Source organism: Morus notabilis, unplaced genomic scaffold (assembly GCF_000414095.1).
Source record: "Morus notabilis unplaced genomic scaffold, ASM41409v2 Scaffold843, whole genome shotgun sequence".
In the NCBI taxonomy this organism is placed as follows: domain Eukaryota; kingdom Viridiplantae; phylum Streptophyta; class Magnoliopsida; order Rosales; family Moraceae; genus Morus; species Morus notabilis.
This window is the reverse complement of record NW_010361268.1, coordinates 695129-719729: the sequence shown is the minus strand read 5'-3', so window position 1 is coordinate 719729 and position 24601 is coordinate 695129. Positions and strand designations below refer to the sequence as shown.

The following is a 24601-nucleotide window of genomic DNA, read 5'->3' as shown; positions in this document are numbered from 1 at the left end:
ATGAAAAATTTGACATTTGATTGTCATGGAATGTTTACTTTTTTTCATGTAATCATTGCAACTTTTGTAATTTCTAATTATTTTAAAAATAAAAGTTTACTTTTATAACTTTCAAGATTTAATAGTTACAAGAAAAAGTTGATTTAGCATCTCAAATAACATTATGCATTGCAGTAAGAATGAAAATAACATATCATATCATACTTTTTTAATGTTAAATATACAATTATTATTAATATTTACATTAGAAATAGTCTCATGAGTGATCATATTTGCTACATGGCTATACCTCCCTCGATGAAATTGTGGCAGTCCGCTTATTAGGTAGTTATGATATTTTTAATTTTGTTGTTTATAAATGGGTAGATTTATTGTCAAAGTTAAGAAAAACGAAAAAAAGGAACCCAAAACCCTCTCTGAAGCTAGCTCCGTTTCTCCTCCCTCACGAAGTGCTCAGTCATGGCAACTTTTTTTTGATTTCTTCACATTTATTCTCCCTAGCTATTAAAGCTCTAGATCCGCAAGATTGAAGAAATTTTTGTCATATTTTGTTTGATTAAGTGCTTTGAAGAATAATAAATTATTAGAAGAACTTTTTGGAGAACAAAATTTGGAAACTCCAGCATAAGGGAAGAGGAGATCTTGGAGGTTCTGAAGGGGGAGAGAGAGGGGGATGAGGATTTTGGGTCGTTCTCTTGTCTTCTTGGTCATTCGTGAGGGCTCAAAGAAGGGAGGAGAAGGAGGAGAGCTCGAATTTGGTATTTGGCCTTAAGAAGGATGGCACCTCTGTTAATAATACATATTAATTATATAATTAAGAATTTATTTAAATAAAATAAATAAAATTAAAATTAAAAAGTCATTTTCTTAATTTTACTTTTTTACTCAGTTATTTTAGCCAAATTCTCGCGGTTTGGGAAAAACTCAAATTTATAATCATTTTAATTGGTTGGCAAGATGGTTTGAGACTAGCAAACGCGAGCGGTTTATGCCTAATTAGAATTATGTTGGAAAATGCATAAAAAATATATATGAAAAACATAAAACTCATTCTGTTGTTTGTTTTTTGGATAATTATTATCTACTTACTATCTTGTTTAAACTATAAAATGATTATCAACATCAAACAATCATCATCATAATTCACATTTTATAAATTATGTTTCATACTGTATAAATTTTGGGCGGTTTGAAACCGCAGTTTGGTGGGACGAGGTGGCACAGTTTAAGAAAAAAAAAAAGCTAAAACCACCAATTATGAGGTAAGCGATTTAAAATTGAGGTTTGATAGTTTGATGTCGTGACGTAAAAATAGCAGTGTGAGATTGTGCAGTGTAGGTAGACGAGATGGTTTGATATATATATATATATATATATTGGTAGCTTTAGTTGTAGTAAATACTTCTAGTGATTAATGAAATTCAGTATCTCTAGAAAAAAAAAAGGGAGATGTGTAAACTAACAACCAAGTATAAATATTTAAAATTTGACCTTTAAATTTTGAGTATTTTACACATTTATTTTTTGAATTTGTATAGTTTTAACAATTTGCCATCTAAACTTTTAATTTGACAAGTTACCCCTTCAACTTATAAAATTATTATAATATGTCTTATTTAGACGATAATTGTATTAAATTAGTGTCAAAAAATCACGTTCAATAAAAGATTTTAATATCTCAATTCAAATGTAATAAAATCTTTTAATTTATCAACTTTTAATCCCACAATTCTAATAAAAATTTTGATCATAATATAATAATTTTACAACTTAAAGAGATTGATTGTCAAAATTAAAAATATAAGAAGTAAGTTGCTAAAACCCAATAAATTAAGGAGTAATTGTTAAAAATCCTTAAATTCTTTTCGTGACAAAAGATTATGCTCAAAATCATATTTACAAGATTACCCACTTCTTAGTCGTCGGATTACACGTGGCATATAACTATTGGTTCTTTTACAAAGTTGTCATCCTCAGCGTTACAGCACAAGAAACTACGCATAGGCTCACAGGTCTAAAAGGACTAGATTCAATCAGGACTCTGTAGGCTCATCGGTGGCCGCAGATATCGATCAACTCTGCCATCAAAGCACTTATTTTTCAATATAAAATGGACCCCAACACTATACCTAACAGAGTCCAAAAACTTTTTTTCTTTTTTTGTTTTTTTTGTCGCCGTCATTGTGCTGCCCTCCAACTAGGCCCTAAAAAGCTCAGAGCCCTAATTCTGGTCCATTAGGGTTTGCCTCCAAAGCTCTAAACTTTCAACCCCAATTTCAAGCCCATCAACTCCGTCTTCAACCTCTGTTTTTTTCAAAATTTTGAATTAAATCAATAAAATACACGATCCCTCCTTTTTTTTTTTCCCCCCGATTTGCAAAGGGCGCCACTTTGAATCTTCAGATTGCGATTCTCGGTGAGACTTTCGAACTTTTCTCTTTTTATTTTCTTTTTTGCCCTTTAAGATGTAGATTCAATTCGTTAATTTTTCTTCTCCGTTTGAATTTGTTAGTTTTTTTTTTAAATATATATATGTATATTTAATTATGGTTTTTTTCTCTGTTTAACGTCGTTGATTTAATGGGTGATAACTTTCTCTCTTTTATTTATTTATTTTTTAATTTTTTTTTGGGTTTTAAATGCTGTCATTGTATCTTTGAACTGGAAATTTGGGCATATTTACTTTGAAATTAGGCCAGAATTCCGCATATATTTGCAGAATTACTTTTCTCATTTGTTTTTTCAAGCCAAAAATTGTATATACGAGGAAATTATATAGTCCTACATTGTAGCTTAAGACACAAGTAATGTTAAAGGTCTGTGTTTGCGGATAGAGCCGTTCTGGTTTGATTATCCTTAGAAGGATTTGATGTGTTAAGTCTATATTTGTTGTTAATAGGACTTTTCAAATGTCTCTTCCTATCGATAACCGAGTGTGCAAAAGGGCTTATAGAAAAGTGTACAATTGGTTGACATTTTACGCTCCCGGTCTCTACCCAAAAGCCGCTTGAATGTCACCAGAATTGCTGCTTGATTTTCAGCCATTATTCAATTTTGTGTGGTTTGTGGGTTCAATGTGTTAATCTTCAGTTGTGATTTTATATCTTTTGAAGCGGAAACGATCCCATAAATATTTTAAGTGTGTTTTGATCTTTCTATTGCTGATTATTATCTCTCTTTCCTGTTCTTGGATTAAATCTAAGATCCTGTTCCCTGCGGATGGATACTCTTACAATAGTGCCAATCGAAAACAGTGAGGTAACCATAGCAGAAATACAGCCCAACAAGCGTCGGAGGAAGAAATCTGTTGTATGGCAGTACTTCACGGTGGAAAAAGTTAGTCCTGATTGCGTTAAGGCCTGTTGTAAGCAGTGCAAGAAAACCTTTTCTTACATTACTGGTTCAAAGGTAGCTGGAACCAGCCACCTCAAACGACATATTGACCTTGGGATCTGCCCGGAAAGTCGTCAGAACAATCAGCAAATTGCATTTACACCTGGTTTACAGACTGCTGCTACTAATCGCCCCAGGAAACGCGTCAGGGCTTCCTCTGTAGTTCCAAGCTCCCATTTTGACCAGAATCGCTGTAGTCATGAGATTGCTAAGATGATTATCTTGCACGAGTATCCACTTCATATTGTGGAGCAACCTGGTTTTGTTGATTTTGTTCGAAAAATTCAGCCACAGTTTAGTATGCCAAGCTTCAATACTGTTCAAGGGGATTGTGTGGCTATGTATCTGAAAGAGAAGCAAAGCCTTTTGGATCTTGTCAATGGGATTCCTGGAAGAGTCAGCCTTGCATTGGACGTGTGGATTTCAGATCAAACCCTGGGCTATGTTTTTTTAACAGGGCACTTCATTGATGCTGACTGGAATTTACACCGCCGGATTCTTAATGTTGCAATGGTGCCATCTCCTGATTCAGCAGACTCTTTCAATCAAGCTATTGTAGCTTGCCTGTCTGATTGGAATTTGGAAGGCCGGTTGTATTCCCTCACACTCGATCAGTCGTTTCTGAATGAGACGGCATTTGATAATCTCAGAAGCTTTCTTTCTGTAAAGAATCAGATCCTGCTGAATGGTCAGTTATTAGTCAGAAATTGCTTTGCTCGTGTTCTTAGTCAGCTTGCACAAGATGCTTTGGGATTAATGAGAGAAACTATTAGTAAAATCCGTGATAATGTCAAGTATGTCAAAACTTCAGAATCACAAGAAGAGAAGTTTTTAGAGCTAAAGCAACAACTCCAAGTTCCTAGCATGAAGGAACTTTTAGTTGACGACCAAACTAAATGGGACACCACTTATCATATGCTGGTGGCAGCTTGTGAACTACGAGAAGTCTTTGCTTGCTTTGATACTTCGGATCCTGATTACAATATAACTCCATTGACAGATGAATGGAAGCAGGTAGAAATTCTCTGCACATACTTGAAATATTTGTTTGATGCAGCTAATGTCTTAACTGCCGCAACCTACCCGACTGCAAATGCATTTTTTCCTGAAGTGTCAAAAATTCAAATGGATTTGATGGAAGCAGCCATGAGCGAGGATCCATTTATCAGCTACTTGATCAGACCTTTGCATGAAAGGTTTGATAAATATTGGAGTAATTGTTGCCTGGTTTTAGCGATTGCTGTAGTTATGGACCCGAGGTTTAAAATGAAGCTTGTGGAGTTTACCTTCTCCAAGATTTATGGTGAGAATGCTGAGACATGGGTTAGGATTGTTGATGACGGCATCCATGAACTTTTTATTGACTACATGACGCAAATGCTGGCGCTACCGGAACCAAGCATGGACAATGGCAACGAGCACATGATTGATTCAGAGACACATCAAGAAGATGTCCATGATTATGAAGGTCCGTTTATTTCTACTGGTGACGGGCTTTCGGATTTTGAAATCTATCTCTCCGAGATTACAAGCAGTCAGCAAATGAAGTCAGAACTAGATCAGTATCTGGAAGAGCCACTTCTTCCCAGGGTGCAAGAGTTCGATATTATGAGTTGGTGGAATCAAAACAGATCAAAATACCCAACTCTATCTAGGATGGCTTCTGATATATTGTCAATTCCAGTTTCCACCGTTGCTCCTGACTCTGTGTTTGATACTAATTTAAAGGTGGTGGATAAGTACCGGAGTTCATTGCATCCAGTGACGCTTGAGGCCCTTATCTGCGCAAAGGATTGGCTGCAACATGGGTCGTCAACCCAAACGCCTTCACCGTCGTTTGAGGTTACAAATGCAATTGTCAGAATGGAATTTTAGATTTAGGTTTAGTTTGTATTTTCTTCCTCTAGGTAGATCATTGAATGCCCTCATTTTGATTGATTTTGAGGGCCACCAATGTTCGTCATTAATTTTTGTTTTTGTCGTGTTCATGTTAATCTATCGTAGGATGTTCATATAGTTCAGGATTGTATTGTGCTTGTGCTAGGAATTGTTTCTATTATTGCATTCAGTAAATCGCCGCAAGGGTAAATTGTGGCTTTCCAACGTGCATCCGCCTAGCAATAGCATGCTTCATTTTCCCCATATTTTGTCTTGTTACGTCTTTATTCGCTCAAGCTTCTAGTTCAGGCACTTGGTGGGAAAGAAAAAAGAAAAAAAAAATAAAACTTTAATTCCGTAAAATTTGATTCATTTAACCTTGTAAGCCGTAATTGAAAAAGAAAAGAACAAACGTCTTCATTAATTGTTTTTGGTCGTTTTATTGTGCTTTTTTTCATGAAAATGACAGCATTTTCAGGAGACGGATAGTTTTATTTTTGCAGTCCTAAGCAAAGATAATAATTTGTCGTTTTCTGGCAGTCCAAATTTTTGCCTTCATTAGGTATGGAACAATTAAGGTTAATTTTGAGTTTTCAATTCTAAATTTCTATAAAAGTTCTTAAAAAATGTCACATCTGACTTTTTTTGTTATAGTTAAAAGCTTTAAGAAAATATCACATCTCAATTCAAAATGAAAACTCGAATTTATAAAGTGAACGAGGCCTAAAATTTAAAAGTAGTTAATATAATATATATATATATTAATTAAGAGTAAGTTGTAAAAATTTAAACACGCATTTTTTAGGGTAGTTCTTTATTTAATTTTCTCATTACTACACTATAACCTGCTGTAACAAGCAAATTTTTTTCCTCAAAGAAAAAACAAGCAAATTTTGAGACGAAGACATAAAAATTAGAAAATTTACACGAGAATGACAAAAAAAGGAAAACAGCCATATACATATATTTATTAGATTTATAACAAAGATTGTATTATTTCTTCAAACAGTTTATTTAACTACCTTTTCTAAAACAATATAGATTATACGTTTTTTTTTTTTTTTTGAGAAAGAGAGAAATAGGTCAAGATTTGAGATGAATTAAAATTAATAGGCCAATAATTTATATAAGTTAATAAATAGGCCAAATTACCGTTTTCGTCCATAACTTGTCTGGTTATGAACCATAACTTGACAAGTTATTCGCAGTTTTTGTCCATAACTTATCTGGTTATGAACCATAACTTGACAAATTTATTCATAATTTATCTGATTATAAACTATAACTTAATAAATTATGACCTATTAATTTTTATAACTAAAAATTGACCTATATACTTTCTTAAGCCTATTTTCTACTATTTACTTTTTTTTTTTTTTGTCCCTTTACTACCTTTAAAAAAATATATAGCCAGTAGATATTTTAGAACGAGTCAGTGTAAACAGGTTCTTTGCTTACATGACTTCTGTCAGCATTTATCCTCAAATCTCGTCTCAAGAAAAATAAAACCCCATTGAAAATTTACACTACATTATAACACCTTTTAACAACGGCTTCTTTGTATGCATTACCCATAAGCTTTTCAGTTTTTCATCCCTCAACTTTCAAGAAAATGATGTCAATGGCATCCCAAGCTGCAACCCACTTGCCTTCTTTGGAGAACTTGCCAGTTACGACTCTTTTTGAGAACTGCAAGTCCGTTGACCAACTCAGGCAAATCCACGCCCATACAATCAAGAAGGGCATTATGTCATCTCCGTTGGTACAAAATAAGATTGTCGCCTTCCCATGTGAGCATGAAGGCGGCAACATGTTGTATGCTCGCCGCTTGTTCGATGAAATTCCTGAACCAAGTGTTTTTGTTTGCAACACCATGATCGAAGGCTACTCTAGGCTAAATCGTCCTAAAGATGGGGTTTCGATGTATTTGGAGATGCTAAGAAGGAATGTGAAGCCTAATGACTATACGTTCCCGTTCCTATTCAAGGGCTTTAAGCGTGATACTGCTTTGGCATATGGGCAAGAGTTGCATGGTCACGTGGTTAAATACGGGTTCGATTCAAATGTCTTTGTCCAAAATGCTTTGGTAAATATGTATTCCTTGAGTGGCATGATTGATATGGCTAGCGGTGTTTTTGATATGAGTTGTGAGAGGGACGTCGTCACTTGGAATGTGATGATATCGGGTTACAACAGGATCAAGCATTTTGATGAATCAAGGAAGCTTTTCAAAGCAATGATGGAGAAGGGAGTGTTTCCCACTTCAGTTACCTTTGCTTTAGTGCTTTCTGCTTGCTCCAAATTGAAGGATTTAGATACCGGAAAGCAGGTCCATAGATATATCAAGGAGTGCAAGATTCAGCCTAATTTAGTTTTGGAAAATGCCTTGATTGCTATGTATGCGGCTTGCGGGGAAATGACAGTGTCTCTTGATATTTTTGAGAACATGAAGACAAGTGATGTAATTTCTTGGACCAGCATCATTACTGGGTTCGCCAATTCTGGGCAAGTTGATTTAGCTCGGAAGTACTTTGATCGTATGTCTGAAAGAGACTATGTCTCATGGACAGCCATGATTGATGGGTACCTGCGAGTGAACCGGTTCAAAGAGGCTTTGGAACTTTTCCGCAAGATGCAGACTTCAAAGATAAAACCTGACGAGTTCACTGTAGTGAGCATCCTCACAGCCTGCGCTCATCTAGGCGCACTTGAACTAGGAGAATGGATCAATACTTATATTGACAGGCACAAGATCAAGAAAGACAGCTTTGTTGGAAATGCGTTAGTAGATATGTACTTTAAGTGTGGAAATGTTGAAAAAGGGCTGCAGATTTTCAATGAAATGCAAAGAGACAAATTTACATGGACAGCTGTGATTGTTGGCCTTGCCATTAACGGGTATGGTGAGGAAGCTCTTGATATGTTTTCTCAAATGCTAGAAGCTTCAATTATGCCAGATGAGATAACCTGCGTTGGTGTTCTTTGTGCCTGTACTCACACAGGCATGGTTGACAAAGGACGAAGGTTTTTCGCTAGTATGATCAACCAACATGGTATTCAACCGAATGTTGCACATTATGGGTGTATGGTCGATCTGCTTGGTCGAGCAGGGCATCTACAAGAAGCATATGAAGTTATACAGAACATGCCAGTGAAACCAAATTCAGTTGTCTGGGGAGCTCTTCTCGGTGCTTGTAGAATTCATAAAGATGCAGAAATGGCTGAATTGGCGGCTAAAAACATTCTGGAATTGGAACCTGGTAATAGTGCTGTTTATGTTCTCTTGTGCAATATATATGCAACTTGCAATAAATTGGAAAGTTTGCGTGAACTACGAGAAATGATGCTAAAGAGGGGAATTAAGAAGATCCCTGGTTGTAGTTTGATAGAGATGAATGGTATGGTTCACGAATTTGTAGCTGGAGACCAGTCACATCCTCAATCGAAAGAAATATATTTGAAGTTAGAGAAAATTACAAGCAATTTGAAATTCGCTGGATATACACCTGATATGTCTGAGGTGTTTCTTGACGTCGGGGAAGAGGATAAGGAGAGCTCAGTCTACCGGCACAGCGAGAAGTTGGCTATTGCATTTGGCCTGCTTAGTTCTAAGCCTGGTGTGACAATCAGAATTGTGAAGAACCTAAGGATGTGTGTGGATTGTCATCGTATGGCAAAGTTAGTGTCAAAGGTGTATAGTAGAGAAGTAATTGTTAGAGACCGAACTCGGTTCCATCATTTCAGGCATGGATCATGTTCATGTAAAGATTATTGGTAAGTCTGATATCGAATTTATTGTAAAATCGATTACATGATCTAGAAACTACCTAAATATGGCAGCTATAATATCAATTCTTGGCTTCGAGCATGATCAAGATGTTGTCTACGTTATTTTACTAAATATTTATTGATAGACACTGTAGATCTCATTCCACCATTAACAAAAAAAAAAAAAAAAAGCATATACATCATATAACTTCTAATTTCTTTCAATTCTATTATCTGACAATCAATATTAAACAAACCAACTAGTAGAAACTAGAAAGATAAGACATATAACTAGTCAATGAAGACATTTCTGGAATGTAATGGTTACATAGTGAGACCTCATTGCTGAAATTAAACTTTATGTAACAAGATAATCAAAATGACGATTCTACTTCAAAGTTGTAGTCTTGTAGATAGTTGATCACAAAGGGAAACCCCATTAACATGGAAACTGTTAACTCGATCCAGGGTCGAGCACAGGAAGCCGGCAATGCAGACTGATAGACTTGTCCATTTGACGCGAACCAGGGATGAAGAACTGAAATATCACCGTCAAGCAAGCACCTTGAGGAGCAATACCATAGAAAGCACAATCCGGCTTGGCCAAGTGGTAACAAAGGCTCTTAGCGAAGTGCTTCACACTAACTTGAACAGATTGTGCATCTCCCCTCAAAATTGCCCTAGAGGATCGAGCCTGAGCACTCAGATTCCGATCCTCTACCGGAGCATCAGCCTGCTCTCCTATCACCAGCAATTGCCGAAACTCGGCGCCAAGCGTGATAAACGTCGTCGAAATCTGCATATGCAATTCCCCGTACTTGGTTATGGAGACGTTCAGCAACTCGCCGATGTGCTTCATCCGATCAACGAAGCTCTGGAGCTGGTTCAGGTCGGGGACCTGAACCAGAGTCGGAGGCAAATCCTGTGCCGCGTCGAGAGCGGTTTGGAGCTCGAGAAGGTGAGCCCTAGATAACGGTTTCGAGATCGGAACGTCTTGAATCACGGCGGATTTGAAACCCTTGGTCTCGAAGGTAAGGAAAGGCATCGGCTGGGAGGAATTCGCCGGGAGCTTCTTGACGAGCTTGATGTGGAGGCGGTTCGCCGTCGGACCACTGCCGAATTCGGTGCATATGCTGACGCTGCTGCGGAGGGCTCGGTGGAGGAGGGAGACGTCGACGGCGAAGGCGATGCGGTCCTCGTTCTGGCTGGAGATCCGGTAGTCGTCGAAGAGGGCTTCTCGGCGGAATTGGGCGACGGATTGGATTCCGTCGCCGTTGAGGAGGTTGTGGAGGAAGATGGCGTGGTCTCTGGTGAGGTAGAGGTGGCAGATCTTCCCCATCCTGTCTAGGGCTGGTAGGAACCTCTTCTCCAGAAGATTTACGCCGTTCTCCGTCAAAAACGCCTTGAACTTCATCTCTCACTGTGTCTATCAGTGTCAATTTTCACTTCTCGTGCAGTTGGACTTCTTTCAAACAATTTTCTCGCGAAACAAACAGTAGGCTAAGGGGACTTGGGATGTGCGTGGACGGGTTTCGGGCGTTGAAATTATGGCGCCAACGCGCCAACTTTTGATGTCTGTGAAGTGTGAAGGGACTTATAGGATGTAAATAAATAAACAATGTGCGGGTAAATTCGGGATATCAGGGATTCAATGAAATCTATTTGGGCCGGTAGCAGCCAGAAAAAGCCTACCCGACCCGGGGCATTGTTAATCCCCTTTAATTAAGGAAAATAGTAGAAAATAGGTCAATATGAAAAGCTTCAGAAAGTATATAGGTTAATTTTTAGTTATAGAAATTAATAGGTCATAATTTGTCAAGTTATGGTTTATAACCAGATAAGTTATAGACAAACTTGTCAAGTTATGGTTCATAACTAGACAAGTTATGGACAATTATAGATAATAACTTGTCAAGTTATGGTTCATAACCAGACAACTTATGAACGAAAACAGTAATTTAGTCTATTTATTAATTTATATAAACTATTGGTCTATTAATTTTAATTCATCTCAAGTCTTGGCCTATTTTCCTCTTTCTCCTTTTAATTAATTCCATTCCATTCCCTTGCCCAAAAAAAAAAAAAAAAAAAAAAAAAAGAAATCCATTTCCATTTCATAGTTAACTGAATGTACTAAAAAAAAAAAATTGCTTCAGGTAATTATTAAAAAAAAAAACAAAAGAGGAGAATCAATAGATCGTTGTTTTTTTTTTTTTTTTGGTAAAAACAATAGATCGTATTATATCCATAGACACATTTTTCTAGCTAAAAAGGTCCTTAAAATTATATATACAAAATACATTACATTATGTTAGCCTCTACGTGATCTTCTGAAAGACGAAGCTTGTTCAAAATCCCATCCAATGCCTGTACTACAACCTTGTAACGGTCCTGTGATTTCCTCCCTTCCTCCACTACTTGCACAATGCATTTGTACAAATGATCGTACCTATAAACGGGGTTATTAACATCAATTCCTCTGCAACTGTTGTTAAGAACATAATTTCGCACGATATCTTTTCTCCACCGCGAGATAATGTACTGGGGCGGAATCTCCTCCATGCCATTTTGACTGAGGACCAAAAGCGCGTGCCTGCACAGATACCCTTTAAAGTTAAAGGTGCCGCAAATGCAAAGGACCTCGATCTCGGGCGGATTATACAGAACTTCGTAGTCTCTTGTCTCCCTCCTGTTTCCGTCGACTTCTATTTGTTCCTTGACTACATATGTTGCTATTGTCCCGTCGATATTTAACTGTCTGGAGCAAACACAGGAGTACATTCCCTCCACTTCCCTCTCAAAGTTTCGTAATATTTCGTTTGTGTACAATTTGGAGAGCTGCACCTCGAAATAGTATCTCCTCTTCAGCATCGAACATGAATTTTTTGAATCCAAATCTGCCAAGGATTCAAGTTGGTAGTGCTTCTCAAGAGCTTGATCATACTTGTCCAAGAACTCTCTCAAAGGAGTATGTTTGTTCAGAAATTCTTCAAAAAGGGAAGAAACAATCTCGTCTGGTTGGATTGGAATCATACCAGCCAAAAATATGTCTTTCAAATAAACTGGAACCCACCTTTTCCTCTCTTCATATAATGCTTGAAGCCATTTCTGATCCCCAATTCCATGACGCTGGATCATATCCTCCCACGCCGCCTCAAATTCCTCGGGCTTCAGAGAGTAGTAAACTGCTCTACTCAAAGCTGCTTTAATTGCATCATACTCGAACAAGCCTCCCAATTTTTCTGGAAGCTTTTGCATTATTCGCGACAAACAAAGACATTGAGAAGCTCTTGGGAAAACGTCAGCAACAGCAGTTTGCAATGTGCTACACTGATCAGTAATGATAACTTGTGGAGGGCGTCCCGACATACATGTAAGAAACGCCCTAAACAGCCATGTATATGATTCAATTGTTTTGCCTGCAAGTAAACCGCAACCTAACAGAACAGATTGTCCATGGTGATTTACTCCAACAAATGAAACCAGAGGAACTTCATACTCTTTTGTGAAGCATGTAGCATCAACGCTAACTACATCACCAAAATAATTATACGCGACCTGTGCCTTTGCATCAGCCCAGAACAAGTTCCTCAAGCATCCCTTCTCGTTTAGATCCACCACATAAAAGAAATTTGGATCCATCAACTGCGAGTGACAAAAGAAATTTTGAACGGCTTGGGAATCTCCTGCTTTAAGCTTCAACTGATTGGAACAATCACTACTCCTTCCAGATTCTACTTCGTCAACATCTATGCTTCCATTGGCCTCGGTATCAATAATCACAGTTCGAAATAGCCTAATTTTTTGAACTTCTTCAGGGCCCTCTAATTGTGGTGCTCTTTTGGTTCCAACACCCAAGCTCTTGTGAGATTTATAGAATTTTCCACTTGCGGGGCTGATCAAGTGATTATGCTCAAGTTCAACTTCAATAATTCTCCATCTTTTGGTGTCCGTTAATCTGAACTTTATCATTGCTGGGCAACCAGTTCTTGTTTCTGGTCTTGGGCGGTTTGCTTCACTTTTCTTTTTGAATCCTGCACTGCTGCAGCTAAGCTTTCCTCTGTATCTTTCCTTACTCTTCCTATACCATGTATTACTCACTCTAACCCCAAATCCTTGTTCCTTAGCATAGCAATTATAAAAGTAATATACATCCTCGTAAGAATCGAACTCCATTCCGACGGCAGGGGGCACAGGATTTTCCCCTTGAATTATGCCAGTTTGACTGACATACTCAGTCATTGCACAATCTCCTTCAATCTCCAAATCATCACCATCGTCATCACCTACAGGGTCAGTGTTGAGAGAAACTTCGTCCATCTATGACACACAAAAAACAAAACAAAACAAAACAAAACAAGATCCAAAAAAAGTTAGGAAACTTCAAATTAAAACTCGCACACAATAGAAACGTCAACCAAATGAAAAGTAGGTACTTATTAAGCTTTCCTTGATGCATGTTTCTTTGTCATTTATTGTCATCTGTCTTCCGTGAATGGAATTTACTACATTTTCGGACAAAGCCAGTACTAATTCTAGGTGTTAACAGGTAACATGAAGCGATGGTAATCCAACTTCTTACATGCCAACTCTGGCCCTTTTCTTATTTGAGTTTTTGCCCTGCAGCTCATGATTATGCACACATCCGTTCTCTGATGAAGACGACACTTTTATGGCTCCATTTATTTCATGAAGCATGCATAGTTCTGGTATTTAAAAGTTGCAAAACTTTTTTTTTTTCCTTTCATTTTTTTTCTTCTTTTCCTACTCATCTCCAACATTAAGTCTGTCAAATTGGCATATACGCAAATTTTGACAAAAAGCTCTCAAATACGGGAACAAAACTGATTTTCTCAAAACAGTCATTAGCATAGATAATTCCATTCCATCCTCTAAGTAATTCCCAAAGAAACAAAATACGAACAAGAAAATCTACTTGAAAAAAGAAAAACAACTCGAAAAGTTAGCCCATTCCCTATTCTTCAATTTTCTCGGGACCCAAACAATTATTAAGAGGATGTTTGGTAGAGGGATTCGTTCCCTGATTCGAATCATGATTCGTGGTTTGAATCCTCCAACCAAACGTCCTCTAAAGAAAGAATTTCAACTCCAAAGGTGGGTCAGCCTTTAATGGGTCTCTGGGGTTACCTCAACGGAGAGAGCTCGAGATTACTCCTGTGTCCTGATCCCCCTGAAAGTAAATATAAAGTACTAAAATATCAGAAACGACCTGATCTTCAAAAATATCATTTATCTGCTTCAAAGCGACGAAAAGCCGAAACTTGACGAAATTTTTTCGAACCAAATTTCAAAAAGTTGTTCATTTACTTCTGAATATCATTCTGGGAGTGTATTTCGCTTATTAAATTATTAGTTGAATAATCTCTTTTCATTGCCAATTTTGAAGTGAGATTTTCGGAAGAGCAGGTATTTTGCATTTGTAGACTCACCTGATGAGAAGCTTAGTACAGAAAGGAGAGGAATCTGATTCTACAATGGAGTTTTCGAACGATGAAAAGATAGAGAAAAATGAGGAGAAAATGGAAAAGAAGAGAGCAAAAGAGGGTGAGAAGGGAGGCGATGAGAAGCTCAAAAGGAATCGGCAATGGGAGATCTGATTTCAGATCATCATCATCCTCCGGTGAATGGTATCTGCTTTTCTGATGTGCCTCGTAATTGAGGAAAACGGCCAATAATATACCAAGTATTTCAAACTGACCATTCCCAATCATTGTCGATTTTATTCTATTTTCTTTTAGCTTACTCTTTTAATGCTTTATTTTTGGGGAAAATAACGATTTTGGTATCTTGTAGCTTGACAATTTTAGGACTAGATATTCTCGTTTTTAGAAAAATTGATTGAGGTACCTGTTAATAAAAAATAGTATCACTTAAGATTACCATTTCAGTCCAAAAACATAATTAAATAAAAGAATAAACTCATAAAATACATAAAATCTAAAGAAAATAATAATAATAAATCTCAACTAAGGAATTAAACAAAAACCTTTTTAGATGTACCTCTCGTCATAAACAAATAAATAAATAAGTTTAAATGAAAGAATATTATATAGTTTAATCATATGTCTAAAAAAATAACTCCATAGGATCGAGGTGATGTTTTTTTAGCACAAAAGAGTGCCTCAATATGATTTTCGAATACTAAAGTATTAATATTGAGCTACAAGGTACCCAAAAAAAAAAAAAAGTTCTTTATCGGTAGCGATTTAACGAGAAACAATTTGTCGTTTTTAAAAAAACTGTTAAACCACATTGAACTCCAAACAACTAATGAGATGTCGTTTTGCGTTTGGACGACAGCAAACCTTTTCCTAGAACAAATTTTCTTTATTTCTCCAAAAATAATAAGAAAAATACATGTTTGTTTTGTTGCTACATAAGCTCTAGAAGATAAAAGACTGCAATTAATAGATATCGTTTTAGCAAGCAAACAACAGGTGATTTCAAAGTAGAGACAGCATGTCGTTTCTTTCTTGTGGTGGGTTTGGGTCGTTGGGGGGGGGGGGGGAACGACATACCGTTTTTGGACGGAAAACCTATCTTTGCAACGAAAGAAGTGAAAAAGACAAAAACAAATGATCTCCACCGTCCCTAGTAACGCACAATGAATGCTGTTCTTTTTCTTTTTCTTACTAAAACGTTAAAAAGTACACTGTTTTCACAACAGGCCATGCATATTTGACATTATTTTTAGCAACTCGAGTTAGGGTGGGTTTAGTATTGCTTTTAGAAGAGAAAAAGTACTTATTCAGAAATCTAAAAGCTACAATCTTGTTTGGTAAAACAGATTTTAAAAAAATTTTCCTCCTATCTGAAGCTAAAAGCAGAATCAGCCTTTAGGCTGATTCTGATTTCAGCTTATGCGGGAATTCATTTTAAGTGTTTAATGAAATTTTTATTTCCAATTTTATCCCCATTGAATTTTGAAATTTACAACCCATTTTCAAGTTAGTCTCCTCCTCTCGTCCACTCGTATCTGAGCCCTCATCTCCTCCTCTGTGAAAATTTTTTCTGTGTTCCTCTCCTCTCCTCGCCGTTCAAAGCAAGGTTCCCCGGCTCCGTTCACCGGCCTCTCTCTTCGTTCGCCAGTTGATCTCTCTGTTGGCGGTTCGGAGCTCGTTTGGTTTCTCCTCCGCCCGATTGATCTCTCCGTTGCCGGTCTCCTTTCTCCTCCTCCGACTGCACGTCTCTCGTCATCAGATCAAGAGGTAAGCTTCTCTAACCGCGCGATTTTTAGTTTGAACATTTCGATTTTTGGGTCTGATTTTTAGTTTGAATATTTTGGGTTTTAAGTTTCTGATTTTCGTAGAAAAATGGCTGAGCATTGTTGAGGGTTCGGTTTGCCGGTATCCCATCTCCTCCTCCGATTGCCCATCATTAGATCATGAGGTAAGCCTCTGTTTGTTTGTGGGTTTTAGGTTTCTGATTATGGGTTTTGCAGAAAAACGGTTGAGCATTGTTGAGGGTGCGTGTTGATGCTTTCTGATTATAGGTTTCTGATTATGATTGTTTGTTTATGGTTTGAAACTTTGATCCGTGATTGCTATATGTAAATGTAAAAGTTTAGTATATGCTGAAGTAATCACAGAACTTCCATAGATTGCATTGGTTTGGAAACTGCTGAAAAAGTACTAAGAACGAAATAATTATCTCCATAGATTGGACCGAAGCTTGTTGGCATCTATCTGGTTGTTTGTTTTATTTATATAGTTGTAGTTTTTTGATGACCAGTTGCTGTTATTTGGAAGATACTGTTACAGGGCAGCATCTTTAATGTGTTTCAAAGCAAATTTTTGCTTTAAAACCCTTGATTGTTGAGATGCTCAAAATCGTTATGATGCAAAATGGTTGAATTAAGTGTCAAATTAGAACTTTTTTCAGTGCATGGGACGCATGTATTAATGTTTTCTGTCCTAGGAAAAAAAACAAAAATTTGTAGTGTTATATATATGTTGGAATTTTTGTGAATGGTACATGGGATTTGAGCTGTTTGCTTTTGTTTTCTTTTGGGTCCTGAAGCTGAGTTTTTTTTTATTTTTATTCTGTCTTGTTTTTCCAAACAGTCAACAAGTTTGTAGTTGATTTCAAGTTCTTTTGAGGAACATTTATCATAGAAAAGCACTCTTAATAGTTCAAAGTGCAATAATTGGTAAAAGCAAAAATCTTTGAGCTTTTTTTTTCTGATGGATTACGAAAACTGCGTCTGGCAGGAGACTCAACATTGCAGATGGATTACGAAAACTGCATCTGGCAGGAGACCTAACATTGCACTGCAGTGTCGTTTGCTAATTTTTGTCGAGGATAGCTCCCCTTTTCATTCCGAAGCTCTCTATATGACCTCAAAACTAGATAGACGGCATGGTGCCTTGGTTGAGGTATGTCTCTCAGCTTTACTTCACTTTGTTATAATCTTGAATGTAATGTTTAAAGAAGAAGAAAAGAAAAGCTTATTGCTAGGAGGGTGTTTAACCACAGGTTCAGGCATGTGGGTCAATGGTGACAGAGGAGCAGCCTCATGCCATGTTGATACCATTGGAGTATTTTCTCATGGGGTATGACTTGTACAGGCCAACTCAGTCAAATGTCAGCCCACGAAGTCCGTTGAGTCCATTGTGCATAGCTCAGGAGCTTTTTTTGCCCGAAAGTATGGGCTTGAAGCTGAAACCAATAAAAACTCGGATATCTCTACAAGCCTAAAAGGAGGCTACAACTTGTTTGGCAAAATATCACTTTTTGTATATCCCGATTGGTTAAAGGATGATTAGGAGGAAATTTATTAGGGAGTTTGTAGATATGGAAAGAAAGAGGAAACAACACAAGGTGGAAGAAAATTAGAAAAAAAGTAGATATTTGAATTCTTTAATTTATAACAATATAACTAGTAGCTCAGGGAACTTTCTTTGTAAATCCTTGGGATTGTTGTACAACAATGACAGAAGAATAATGGTCGTAATTACAAAAGAATGGACTGTGACTTGTGCACTCTTGTTTTGAAACAATAATATCTTCTAGTTGGCTACTTATGTTTTTTCATTTTCTGAGAAACTATTTTTTCATTTTCTGGGAAACTAAGTAATTCCATAAACATCAACTTCTTAACATGCATCCAGGGGAAATAAAAGCATAAATGTGTCTATTCAACATTCTCGTAGAGCAGCTTCTTCTCGTCTTCTTCTTAATAAATTATATAAGATTGTTGCATTCAAAAAGAAAAAAAAGACTTGTTGGGAGACAGGTATCAGGGAGTGCACCAGGGCATCTCAAAATTTGTTCGGTTTTGCCAGCTAGCCAAAATTTACAACCAATCACATTTGATGAAGCTGCCAGTGAACTAGTTTGTTTGCCTATATAAAAAAGTTGATTGTTCAAATACTTACAAATATAACGTCTTGAGCTCTACAAAGTTTTCATTTTTTTGCACAACTTTGCATATCATGTTTGTGTCATTTAAGAAGCAAGTAAAAATATTTATTACAACAATGGCGCTTCATAACTATATTAGGATGTATGATAAGCGTGATCGACATTTTCAAGAAATCGAGGATAATCAAGATGTTTTCGTTTATGAAGAGCATCAACTGAAAGACAATGTAGAAGAAGATGAAGCTTCACTATCACAAGAAATGGTTGAAGTACGAGATCAAATTGTGACAAGTTTAATGAACACGACTTAATTTTTTTAATGACTCTGTCAGTTTTTTGAACATGAAATGTACATTTTTGTTCAACAAATTGCTTACTCATTAATGCTCTTTTTAGTTGTAATTATATTATGAATGAAAAAATGAAAAAAAAAAATTTAATTATCATAAATTTATTGTTAAAAAATTCAAAATCATAACATTATGTGTTTTTAAAGTTAAACAAGTATTTTTAAATACCAAAAATAATTATATATATTTAAATTTCATATCATGTCTATTTTGGTCATTTTACATATCCACAGCAATTCCACCTCAAAATTTACCAAACGTTATTATACTGATTTTAGAACCAGCACAGCTACTATAATTATAGTTTACCAAACACTCAGCTGCTTCTTAAAACAGCTGCTTCTTCCTTCAGCACAGCTAAAAGTACTTTTTTTAAAATCCACAGCACTACCAAACTAAGCCTTAGTGAAGAAAATGTAAAACTAGAGTTATGCAAGCTAATACCAAAAAGCTTCTACTTCTCTTTCTTGCGCTTCTCTTTTCTTGAGATAGAATGACCAAAGCCTCTACTTACATGGGGAACCGACTTTCTGCACAGAAAACTTTTAACCAGCGATAAGAACAAGACAAAGGTCTTGCCTCTTTTTGATGAGTTATTCATGATTCTCTTCCACATCATGAACCCTATTCAATGACTCTTCAAATGCTTGCAATGCAACCTTGTAATTGTCGAGAGAAATCACACCCTCCTCTACAATTTGCAAACCACTCTTGTACAATTGATTAAACCATTGTACACGATCACCCGCATCAACCGTATTGGAGCTATGGTCCAGGATATACAGCCGCTTGTAATCCTTCTTCCACCTCGAGAGGATATACTTAGAAGGAATCTCCTCCACACCATTAAAGTTAAGCACACACAAGGCGTGTCGGCAGAGATATCCGTAGAAATTGAAGCAACTGCAAATGCAACGAACCTCGCCCGCTGTTCTGTTGTACAGAACTTCATAATCCCTAATCTCTCTCCTATTTCCTTCACCCATGACACGCTCTTTGACTAAAAATATTATAATTGGACCATCTACATGCAACTGCATTGTGCTAAAGCAAGAATACATCTCTTCTACTTCGAATTGGAACTTATGAAATATTTCTCTCGTGTAAACTTTCGAGAGCTGCAACTCAAAGGAACATCTTGTTTTCAATGTGGGGTTTGAGCTTCTCGACTCTATATCTGCAAGGGCTTCTTCCTTGTGCTTCTTTTGCAGGGCCAGTTCATATTTGTCAAGAAATTCTTTCAATGGAGTCTGTTTGTGCACATATTTGTCGAAAAATGGATTCAGTGCCTCACCTGGACGTGCAGCAGCCATTCCAGCAAAGCATGTATCCTTCAAATAAACAAGAGCCCACCGTTCTCTGTCTTCGTATAAAGAGCGAAGCCATTCATGGTCTCCAATTACAAAACGCTGAATCATAAACCCCCATGCTGCTTCAAATTCAATCACCTTCAGAGATTCATAAACTGCTTTAATTAATGCCTTTCTGATGGCATCATAATTGCGCAATCCTCCCAATTTTTCTGGAACCTTTTTCATGATGTGCGACAAACTAAAGCGATGGTGACATCTCGGAAACACCTCTGCAATTGTGTTCTGCAAAGTTTTACACCTATCGGTAATCATTGTTTGCGGAAAGCGCCCAAATGTACAAGTTAGCCAAGCCTTGAACAACCAAATATAAGACTCGGTTGTCTCACCTGCTAGCAGGCCACAACCTAGCAACACTGATTGGCCATGGTGATTTATTCCAACAAAAGCCACAAGTGGAATCTCATATTTGTTTGACATGTATGTGTTGTCGAAGTAAATGACATCACTAAAATAACCACATGCAGCCCTAGACCTTGCATCAACCCAGAAAACATTCCTTAAACGCCCTTCCTCATTGAGATCCATCAAGTAAAAGAAGTTTGGATTAGTCAACTGCATGCGACAAAGATAGTTATAAAGGGCCTGTGTGTCACCTTTTTTAAGGTTCAGCTGATCGGGATGGTCAGAAAAAACCCCGGCTTCTCTTGGATTGGAATTTGAGGTAGCATTATCCCCAGAATCTATCACAAGTGCTTTGTACAACTTGATCGTTCGTACATCCGCATCAGAAGTTAATTGTGAAATCCTTTTGGCTCCACTACCCATCTTCTTAATCGACTTGTAGATCTTGGCACCTAATAAGTGGTTGTGTTCAAGTGTAACCTCAAGTATCCTCCACCTTTTCGAGTCAGCTAATCTCATCCTTATCATTGCAGGACAGCCAGTTCTTGTTTCCTTCCTTAGACGATTTACGTCTTTGATTCTCTTGAAACCCTGGCTGCTGCAACAAAGCACTGCACCATACTTTTCTCTGCTATTCCGCTTGAACCAAGAATTTTTCACTCGAACACGAAAACCCACTTCCTTGGCATAGCAATTGTAATAATTGTAGGCATCATCATATGTCTCAAACTCCATTCCAACAGCAGGCGCCACAAATTCTTTTTTACCCTCAGAAACACTATTTTGCCCATCTAATTCCACCGTTAAACCATCCCTATCCATCTGAATCTCATTGCACACAGGATCAAGTACTTGCACACTACTAAGAGAAGTTTCTTCCATCTGAAAGACATATGAAAATCCAAGAACAGTGAATAATTACATGACTATCAAATTACCCAACAATTGTAACAGACAAGGTCTTTAAGGAATGAAAGAAGGAAATGGTGTAAAAGCCCATCTCAATCTCATCACCATTATTTAAAATCCAAAAAATGGCATTGAATATTGCTCTTAGATCACAAGGGAGCTAAAAGTAAGCAAACATCACTAAATTTCACCAGAATCACTCGTTAAATGATAGAGATGTTCTCCATCCACTAGAGTAGCACACTACATAGAAACATATTGATCCAAAGTATACCTAGAAGCATTATATAGAGCAAAGTAAGTCACAACATGAATATAACAATTATATAGTCCAAAATAAGTCACAACATGAATAACAATTATATAGTCCAAAATAAGCCGTACTATGTAGAAAGTTACATAATCCAAAATAAGTCTTGATATGAAACATAGTCGGATGTTGTAGCCAGATTGCTTGCAATTCTGATATTAAAATAATAATAATAATAATAATAAGAAAAATCATAAGAATCAAATATTTATAACACCATAATGGCATACTCATACCAACTTCAGACAAAAATCAAACTAATTTTACAAATCTCAAATAAATCTCACAAATATGAACTTCTACCAATATCCAAATAATCACACAACCCAATTTACACCAAATATCAAACTAATCAAACTAATTTCAATCGTGCGAAAATAGTTAAACAATTAACAAAATATTACAAATAGCTAAAACACACAAACTAATCACAAGAGCAATTTTCACCAATATCAACCAAAAATCACAATAGTAATTTTCAACAATCAAACAAAATCCAGAAAACCAACCAAACATCAACAAATTCCACAATAAAACGAATTCCATAAACTAATTTCTATTTTATAAATTAAACTTCAAATAAAAATGACACACACAATGAAGCTCTAAACATTCTTATAGTCAACAACTGCAACCTCGGGCGTAATCTTAACGAAGTCTCCTCCTTGTCACTCTACTGTTTTCTTCCCAAAATACTAATAGGCCCGTTTATTTATCTCCATTGTTCCAACTCCTCAATGTCTCAATCTCATCTTCACTAGGCAACCCAATTTGCAAATTATAACAACTACGTAACCCAAACAACCACCGTTAACCAATGAGCTAAGATTTCCAATCAAAGCAAACATGAAATCCCATCATAGAAGCAAAGGGAAATGAACGATTATATAACGGAAACGTAAAATTCTCCTCAAAAACTTGGTTTTTCCACCACAAAACCCCAACTTATAGTAAAACCCAAATTCACCGTCAAACAAAACAATCACAAACAGAAAACCAACCATGGAGGAGCTTGGCTTGCAGGTTGGCTTGAAATTCACTCGCGACGGCGCAAAGACTGGGGGTACCGGCTCCGGTGCTCGGGAGAGGAGGTTTCGCGGCGGCGCTCGCAAAGGTCGCCTGCGTGTTGTCGTTCGATGGCTGGGGATGCAGTCCAGGGGTCACTGATGAGCTCTATCTGAGTTTTTTTTTTCCTTTGAGAAAAATTTAAGGAATATTAAATATGGATTTTGAGATAGGGTATAAAAAATAGATGTTTGTAACAGGTATTGAACAAAAATGTGCTGCTAATATATCTATATTTTTAACAGAAGATGTAATAAATAGAATTAACAGAATATGTATTTTTTAATGGTTAAATTTATATTAAAAATTTATTAATATTTTTTTATTTAATATAATTTTAATTAAATTTAACAGTAAAAAATAAAGTACTATCAGTTGAAAAGTTGAAAGTTTTACTGTAAAAAGACTTTAAAAATATCTTGATTGTAAGTTCTATTTAAATGGACAATTCATATTCAGTTCTCTCAATTTTGTAATTTTTTTATCTTTTAAAAGAAAAATATAAAATAAAGAGGTCATTCCCATTAAAATAAATAAACAAAAGGTCTTAGCAAATAAGTAATTAAAGAAAGGAGGGAAAATAGCTTTGTGCTAATACAAAAATAGTTGGCCAAATTTGATAGGATAATTATACACTTCTAAACATCAATAAATAGGACAAATTATACGGTTGAATCCTGAAGTTTAAACATGCCTTCTAAACATCAATTTGTAATTGCGACTTTTCCCCTTTTATTAAATTGTTAACAGAAAAGCTTGGTCGCAGCATGAGTTGAGTTGGGCCATTAAATGTGCAATTATAATGTTGCCCTTGAATAAGGTAGTATTGGAATTAAGTTGTGTTTTCCTTTTTGGAAAGGAACTTGTCGTTTTTCTATTTCTCCTTTCCGTGGGTGACCTATGGAAGTTCAGTGGTTATCAATGGCGGCCACAGCATAGCAGAGGTAGAAGGTTTTCATCCACGAAGGCCTCTCCGGCAAGTACGTGCGGTGAGGAGTAGAGATGTTTGAGGGAGCATCGGCGGCGAGATCGAAGGTGAAAAGCTCAACGGCCGTGCGGGGCTGCGTTAGGGAGGCGCGATTCGAGGCGACTCTAGAGGTTTGGTTCGAATCGCCCCCAAGTAGAGCTCACAGAGAGACCCGTCATTTCCGGGCAAGGTCGCCGGAAGGCAACCGGAGTTTCAGGTTCCTTGCCGCTCAATGCGTGTCATCGTTTCCGGCCTCGTCTCCGGAGTTTGGAGATGGTGACAGTCGACTAACCTTCTATTCTTGTTGAACTTCTTATATGCTTTTCTGGTCTCATAGAAGAAGATTATAACTGTTGTTCAGGCGTGCTTGGATTTTGTGAATCATTTGGATTGCCCACCATATGTTCGTTAAAATGGCTTCTCAGATAATTTTCTTCCAGTGGCTTTTCCTCAAGCTTTAAACACACAAATGGAGCCCTTCAATGCAGTCTTTGGTTAAAATATGTCAAAGGTTTAAAAAATAAAACGAGAATTTCGTTAAGAAAAAGAAATTTGATCAGAAGAAAAAGAAATTTGATCAGAAGAAAAGAAGAAAAAGAGAGCTTTATTGAGGGAGAGAAATTTGTTTAGAAAATGTCCGTGAACTCTAAGGCTCATTTCATCGATTTGAGTTTAAAATTCGAGTTTTGTTATAGTAAAAAGCTCTATGAAACAGTCATATTTAACATTTTTTTACTACAGTAAAAAATTCTCATATAAAGTCACATCTCAACTTAAATTAAAAACTCAAATTAACAAACTAAATGGGTCCTAAAACTTTTTAAATAATCGGTGTTGGTGCCATGAGATAAGTTTTAAGCTG

At 36.7% G+C, this 24601-nt stretch overlaps 3 protein-coding genes across 3 annotated transcripts; 2 read left to right on the top strand and 1 right to left on the bottom strand.

The window, feature by feature from the left end:
• The first annotated feature begins 2150 nt into the window (after positions 1-2150).
• Positions 2151-5496, top strand: LOC21408431 (zinc finger BED domain-containing protein DAYSLEEPER). Its single transcript, XM_010098898.2, has 2 exons — positions 2151-2416; positions 3204-5496. Exon 2 carries the CDS (start codon positions 3220-3222, stop codon positions 5266-5268), a length of 2049 nt encoding a protein of 682 aa, XP_010097200.1. The 5' UTR covers positions 2151-2416; positions 3204-3219; the 3' UTR covers positions 5269-5496.
• A 1241-nt stretch (positions 5497-6737) lies between these two features.
• LOC21408430 (putative pentatricopeptide repeat-containing protein At3g15930) lies at positions 6738-10084 on the top strand. Its single transcript, XM_010098897.2, has 2 exons — positions 6738-9045; positions 9508-10084. The coding sequence occupies exons 1-2, from the start codon at positions 6884-6886 to the stop codon at positions 10010-10012; spliced, it is 2667 nt and encodes an 888-aa protein (XP_010097199.2). The 5' UTR covers positions 6738-6883; the 3' UTR covers positions 10013-10084.
• Positions 10085-11260: 1176 nt separating this feature from the next.
• Positions 11261-22933, bottom strand: LOC21408426. Its single transcript, XM_010098893.2, has 3 exons — positions 22709-22933; positions 19376-21370; positions 11261-13359 (listed from the first exon to the last, which is right to left on the bottom strand). Exons 1-3 carry the CDS (start codon positions 22709-22711, stop codon positions 11341-11343), a joined length of 4017 nt encoding a protein of 1338 aa, XP_010097195.2. The 5' UTR covers positions 22712-22933; the 3' UTR covers positions 11261-11340.
• Between the last annotated feature and the right edge of the window lie 1668 nt (positions 22934-24601).

What these genes read in the sequence shown, in the direction of transcription:
- LOC21408430 (XM_010098897.2), top strand. Translation starts at nt 6,884, where the DNA reads ATGATGTCAATGGCATCCCAAGCTGCAACCCACTTGCCTTCTTTGGAG. An exon ending in TGTTCATGTAAAGATTATTG is followed by an intron (nt 9,046 to 9,507) that starts GTAAGTCTGATA and finishes AACTCGATCCAG; the next exon opens with GGTCGAGCACAGGAAGCCGG.
- LOC21408431 (XM_010098898.2), top strand. Translation starts at nt 3,220, where the DNA reads ATGGATACTCTTACAATAGTGCCAATCGAAAACAGTGAGGTAACCATA.
- LOC21408426 (XM_010098893.2), bottom strand. An exon ending in TTCATGATGTGGAAGAGAAT is followed by an intron (nt 13,360 to 19,375) that starts CATGAATAACTC and finishes TGTGTGTCATAG; the next exon opens with ATGGACGAAGTTTCTCTCAA.